General features: G+C 34.5%; 1 protein-coding gene across 1 annotated transcript in view; it reads left to right on the forward strand.

Moving 5' to 3' along the window:
- The first annotated feature begins 2,637 nt into the window (after nucleotides 1-2,637).
- Nucleotides 2,638-7,159, forward strand: part of LOC107710705 (protein HID1-like) — a 19,439-nt gene continuing 14,917 nt past the window's right edge. The window contains exons 1-3 of the mRNA XM_016515540.1: nucleotides 2,638-2,811; nucleotides 4,770-4,919; nucleotides 6,543-6,713. Coding sequence (XP_016371026.1) covers nucleotides 2,746-2,811; nucleotides 4,770-4,919; nucleotides 6,543-6,713 — 387 coding nt within the window. The 5' untranslated portion in view covers nucleotides 2,638-2,745. The remainder of the gene's footprint in view (nucleotides 2,812-4,769; nucleotides 4,920-6,542; nucleotides 6,714-7,159) is intronic.

Here is a 7,159-nt window from a genome sequence, read left to right on the forward strand (position 1 = left end):
ACACACACACACACACACACATATATATACACACACACACACACACACATATACATATATATATATATATATAATAAAAACATGTTTTTAAAAATTTGAGGGCAAGATTGATTCAACAATGAATTACTTCTTTAAACGCTAAAAAGTATGATCTCTATTTATGCATATGGAATTTATCCATTAAAGTCCGTTTGTTTTTCTGACTTGCATAAAGACCCAGTATGACACACAGTATAACGCATCTGAACACAGCTGATGTTTCATTTCAACGCTGAATGACTAAACATTTGATTATTAAAATGTAAAAATGCGTTGGTTTTCATGAGAGTCCTTGATTTTTCCAGAATCTGCTTCATATCTGAATTTTACTTTTTTGTTCCATGTCCAATGCTTTTAGTCACTTAGATTTTATTAAAACGGAAATGCTATTACGTCAGTTAAGTTATGCATTTGGAATATGGGTTGCGATGCCTGTGAAAAATAAAAGATTCAAGGGGTGAATTAGCTAAACAGTGTTTTCCTAGCAACTGCCGAGTGCGTTTGGGATTTATGAATCCTACTATGGTAACTTTGGCAGAGGCCTGGCTTATGAATATTAATTTGAGCCGACTGTCGTTGCTTGGTAACCTTTCTTAGGCGTCTAGTTACGCAACCTAAGTAATATCTTTGGTAATATAATTCAAGAGTCAGCCCTGCTGCGTTATCAAGGCTTCATTAATTCACTGCTGACTGAGCTGAGGGCCGCTTACTGTCGCTCTGCCGTTTAGCCAAATTAGTTACGCCCACTGACCTGACGTCACACCTCCTAATTAATATTCATGAGGCAGCCCTGCCCATAGTAGGCCTGTTAGATCCTCATCCCGGAAGTTTGTGGCTTTAGCGCAGCTCCGCCGCCTCCGCAGATGACACACGCAGAGGAGGAGGCGACGGGGATTAGAGCAGAGCCTCATCATTAAACGATCATATCAGGAAAAATGGGGAATACGGACTCGAAGCTGAATTTCAGGAAGGCGGTGATACAGCTGACCACGAAAACACAGGTTTGTGTCTTCGGTGTTATTCGAGAGGCTGTTATTAGGAGCGCCTGTGTGTTTCCAGATGGAGACTGCGCCTCAGACCAGACCTCAGATCTCACATAATCAGTCAGATAAATTCAGAATATCATATACTGCGTATGGCTGCGTTGGTCACTGGTATTTAAATCAGAATGATGCTGCTTGTGTTCGCCCATAATAAGACAGCTGTGCAGGTGTTTATCTGCAGATGTAAATATCTGCGTTGTGTTGCTCATTCATATGGAACTACATTTTTTAAAGAATTTTAATGCTATCGTAATAATTTATTACAGTGTTATTTATTTTATTTAATTTTCGAATCTGAGTGAAAATGCAATAACCGCTAAACATTTTTAAAACAAGATGAATTTACGTTGAGCTAAACTGCACGCGAGAACATATCTTTAATATGACTATTCGATATATATTTTCTTTCCGTTGTTTTAAGTATAAACCTCTCTAAATGAATTAAAACTAAAGCTGTATATCTTGTTTTATACCATTTATTTAAGGTTTTTTGTTAGCTAGCTAGTTTGTTTGCTTGCTTGCTTCTTGTTGTTTTTTTAAAGTTTTTGTATATGTAAAAATCATAAAAATCATAAATGAAATGATGACGTATGTTAGATCCCGCCCCTCCTGACGTGACGTCTTTTTTAAATTGTCAAGTCTTCCAAAAATTGTGTTTAGGTTTAGACAAGAAATGTACCAATAGACATGTACGCCAAATCTTTCAATTCAAGAAAAAAAATTTCTCCAAGAGGAAAGTTCTATTGGAGATCTTTGGTAGAAGATATAGATTGGAGAAGGGCCTGGCTTTTACCTGGAAAATACTGTATTTCCAATAAAGCTAAAGAAATACATTTCAAAATTTTACATAAAATATATCCTGTAAACTCTAATATTTCTAAATATCTGGACATTGACAGTTCATGTGCTTTTTGTAAGCAGTCAGAAGAGACATTTGCACATTTGTTTTATGATTGCCCAATATCCAAGCAATTTTGGTCTGACCTTGGCTCCTATATATTCGATTCGGCCAATATTACTTATCCTTTCAGTCTAAAAGACATCATTTTTTATTATATTGATGATAAAAATAGACCCCTAGAGTATATTGTTAACTTCTTTATTTTATATGGCAAATTCTTTATTCATAAACAAAAGTTTGCAAATAAGATTCCATCCTATCCCCATTTTAAAACTGAATTAATATCACTTCTTAAATCTCTTAGTTATATAAATAACAAAAAAATCCCAAAGATTTATAAAATATTATGAAGAAATGTTTAAAGAAAATACATGTATTTAAAAGCTTTCCCTGTATATTAATGTTTGTATGTTATTGTTTCAATAGTGGTAATGTATGCATTATTGTGTCTCCTTGTCTTGTCATCTTTTGTTTTTCATTGTTTTTTTTTGTTTGTTTTTTTTGTATAATATTTTTGTTTTATTATATGTATTTGTATGTAATTCCTTGACAATGTTCTTATGTTATTGAGCATTAATCTGACGTCACACCTCCTAATTAATATTCATGAGGCAGCCCTGCCCATAGTAGGCCTGTTAGATCCTCATCCCGGAAGTTTGTGGCTTTAGCGCAGCTCCGCCGCCTCCGCAGATGACACACGCAGAGGAGGAGGCGACGGGGATTAGAGCAGAGCCTCATCATTAAACGATCATATCAGGAAAAATGGGGAATACGGACTCGAAGCTGAATTTCAGGAAGGCGGTGATACAGCTGACCACGAAAACACAGGTTTGTGTCTTCGGTGTTATTCGAGAGGCTGTTATTAGGAGCGCCTGTGTGTTTCCAGATGGAGACTGCGCCTCAGACCAGACCTCAGATCTCACATAATCAGTCAGATAAATTCAGAATATCATATACTGCGTATGGCTGCGTTGGTCACTGGTATTTAAATCAGAATGATGCTGCTTGTGTTCGCCCATAATAAGACAGCTGTGCAGGTGTTTATCTGCAGATGTAAATATCTGCGTTGTGTTGCTCATTCATATGGAACTACATTTTTTAAAGAATTTTAATGCTATCGTAATAATTTATTACAGTGTTATTTATTTTATTTAATTTTCGAATCTGAGTGAAAATGCAATAACCGCTAAACATTTTTAAAACAAGATGAATTTACGTTGAGCTAAACTGCACGCGAGAACATATCTTTAATATGACTATTCGATATATATTTTCTTTCCGTTGTTTTAAGTATAAACCTCTCTAAATGAATTAAAACTAAAGCTGTATATCTTGTTTTATACCATTTATTTAAGGTTTTTTGTTAGCTAGCTAGTTTGTTTGCTTGCTTGCTTCTTGTTGTTTTTTTAAAGTTTTTGTATATGTAAAAATCATAAAAATCATAAATGAAATGATGACGTATGTTAGATCCCGCCCCTCCTGACGTGACGTCTTTTTTAAATTGTCAAGTCTTCCAAAAATTGTGTTTAGGTTTAGACAAGAAATGTACCAATAGACATGTACGCCAAATCTTTCAATTCAAGAAAAAAATTTCTCCAAGAGGAAAGTTCTATTGGAGATCTTTGGTAGAAGATATAGATTGGAGAAGGGCCTGGCTTTTACCTGGAAAATACTGTATTTCCAATAAAGCTAAAGAAATACATTTCAAAATTTTACATAAAATATATCCTGTAAACTCTAATATTTCTAAATATCTGGACATTGACAGTTCATGTGCTTTTTGTAAGCAGTCAGAAGAGACATTTGCACATTTGTTTTATGATTGCCCAATATCCAAGCAATTTTGGTCTGACCTTGGCTCCTATATATTCGATTCGGCCAATGTTACTTATTCTTTCAGTCTAAAAGACATTATTTTTTATTATATTGATGATAAAAATAGACCCCTAGAGTATATTGTTAACTTCTTTATTTTATATGGCAAATTCTTTATTCATAAACAAAAGTTTGCAAATAAGATTCCATCCTATCCCCATTTTAAAACTGAATTAATATCACTTCTTAAATCTCTTAGTTATATAAATAACAAAAAAATCCCAAAGATTTATAAAATATTATGAAGAAATGTTTAAAGAAAATACATGTATTTAAAAGCTTTCGCTGTATATTAATGTTTGTATGTTATTGTTTCAATAGTGGTAATGTATGCATTCTTGTGTCTCCTTGTCTTGTCATCTTTTGTTTTTCATTGTTTTTTTGTATAATATTTTTGTTTTCTCTCTCTTTGTTTTATTATATGTGTTTGTATGTAATTCCTTGACAATGTTCTTATGTTATTGAGCATTAATAAAAATAAAAAAATAATTGTGTTTAGGGGTCGTTGAGAAATACAATGGAATATTAAAAAAAAAAAAAATTCTATGTAGTCACTCAAGTCAGTATGAGCTCACTAAACTGCATGCATAATAATTATATAAAAATCAGTCAAATGTTGTTTAAAACAGTTTTTAGAGGATAATATCATGTCACACCACAGGATGCTACTGCCACTACCTGACATGTGAAAAACAACTGTCATTTTTAAACAGGATTTTAACTGGAAATATGAAATGATTATTGTTCTCTGCAGGGTTAACGTGGTTGCGTTGTTATTTTTAACTGGTCATTAAATATTGATGCGATTTATGAATTCAGTGTTTGGATCAGCCCAGCTGTTGCTTCAGCCTGGTGTGTGTTAAAAGGACTTACATATGCATTAAAACCTTATCCTCCTCACCCACCCCTAGCCTGTGGAAGCCACAGATGACGCCTTCTGGGATCAGTTCTGGGCTGATACTGCTACCACCGTGCAGGATGTGTTTGCCCTGCTGCCCGCCGCTGAGATCCGAGCCGTCCGGGAGGAATCCCCCTCCAACCTGGCAACACTGTGTTACAAGGTAGCCTTCAGTGCGGCTCTCTGTGCTGAAATATGACACCTGTTACATACGTGTAGCACTAACATTCAGTCATTAGAGAAAGTGCCTCATCAATAATAGGCAGTGGTTGTGTGAGTTTAAAGTTGTTGGTGGGACAGGAAAACAGCTGGCGCTTTCCCCTTCCTGTCTCAGTCCCTGGGCTTCCTGTTTGAGGCTGCCCATCAGAAAGGAAACATGATTGGAAATCTTCGTAGTCTTCAAGTGCGCATTCTGCCAGAGGAGTTTACAACAGAGAGAAAGAGAGCAGTGTTGCTTTACTGTGTACTGAAGGAATAAAAGCAAGACATCAGACCATGAGTAAAGAGATTATATTGTGTAACAATACTCGGTTTAGTTTCACAGTGGCCCCGAATGTATTTCACACTTATCTGAATGTCTGAATAACAAAAGGACATCAAAGGGAATGTCATTTGTTTTAAAGAAAAATAACACGCTTTTCGTACAAAACATTTTTTTTATAGTTTTATAGATTTATGGCTTAGTATACACTGCCGTTTAAAAATTTGTGGTCACTAATTTAAAAAATAATAATAATAATGTAGACTTTTATTCAGCAAGGACACTTTAAAGCAATCAAAAGAGACGTTAAAGATTTTATAAAGTTGCAAAAGATTTTCTTGTTTCAAATAAAGGCTTTGTTTGTGTCCATCAAAGAATCCTTTAAAAAGTATTACATTTTCTCTTGAAATATTAAGCAGCATGACTGTTTTTAACACTGATAATAATCAGAAATGTTTCTTTAGATTCATGTTTCTTCTGATTTCTGAAGGATCATGTGACACTGATGCTGGAAATTCAGCTTTGCATCACAGGAATAAATGACATTTTCAAATATGTTTAATAAGCTGTTACTTTAAATTGTAATAATATTTCTCAGTGATTAAATAAATGAGGTTTTTGTTGAGCAAAAGAGACGTCTTTTAAAATTAAAAAAAAAAAATCACTGTTTAAAGTGAACACATTGTGCCACATTGTGTTTGTCAAACGTTAGTGGCTCATATTCATAGTTAATATGATGAATTTGACATTCATCATAGTTTAGATTTTTTTTTAGAAATCAAATATAATATCTGCCATCCTATGTTCTCCTAAATTTTGATTTTAAACAATAAAAAAATTAATTATGATTGTTTTTTTACTGAGTGGACCTTTATTTTAATAAATATAAGGTGTACGTTTAGGGTCTCTTTATTTAAAATTGCGCTTCTGCGCATATCTCATAAATGTCTATTTTTATCTATTTGAATGTGTACGTGTATGTTTGGGTATACAGTATATGCATGTACAGTATATGTATGCATATTATTATTTTGATATGCATATTACTATTTTTACAAGTATTTGTATCTTGCTTTTATGTTTTTACTTGCAACTTTACCTCCTGGTGTACTTTCTGGATTAATTCAGTCATAGTATTGCTATTGCTAAGCAGAAAAGTAAATAAACTTCAAAACTCAAAAACGCGACATTCTGATATTTGTATATTTTTTAGGTGACCGTGAGACTACATGTGTATGTGTTGGTGTTCATGTTCATACTGTCTTCTGTGTGTTTTGTCATGAGTGTATCTGTGTATACCCACAGGCGGTGGAGAAGTTGGTTCAGGGAGCCGAGTCCGGCTGCCCCACAGAGAAGGAGAAGCAGATCGTGCTGAACTGCACTCGTATGCTCTCTCGGGCCCTGCCCTACATCTTTGAGGACCAGGACTGGAGGGGCTTCTTCTGGTCCACCATCCCTGGCGCTGGCAGAGCGGGGGTGAGGAGGGCGCACTTAAATAATAACCCCTGAGTGCTAGCAACTCACCTTCTTGTTTGGAATTTACAAAAACTGGTTGATGTTCAGTAGTGCGACTTTTTTGCGGCATTTAAAAATAGCAGTGTAGGATTATGAAACGCACTCAAATGAATTTCCCTCAGCAAATGTGATATATTCAACACGAGCACATTTATTCATTTTTATCATGAGTTATGTCCTAGTTGTGGATGGTTATTTGCTCTAAGAGAAATCTAAATACCGTATTGGCCCGAATATAAGAAGTCCCTGATTATAAGACGACCCCCCTTTTTCCAGATGTACCTTTGGAAAAAGGCTTTTTAAAAACCAAATCTTGTTTTTTCTCAGTAAAACACATTTTGTCTTCAATTATTTTCATATTGCATATTTTTCCTATTTTAATTTTTGTTTTGAAAGTATGGTAAAAA

This window comes from Sinocyclocheilus rhinocerous, unplaced genomic scaffold (genome assembly GCF_001515625.1).
Source record: "Sinocyclocheilus rhinocerous isolate Xijiao unplaced genomic scaffold, SAMN03320098_v1.1 scaffold627, whole genome shotgun sequence".
Taxonomy (NCBI): domain Eukaryota; kingdom Metazoa; phylum Chordata; class Actinopteri; order Cypriniformes; family Cyprinidae; genus Sinocyclocheilus; species Sinocyclocheilus rhinocerous.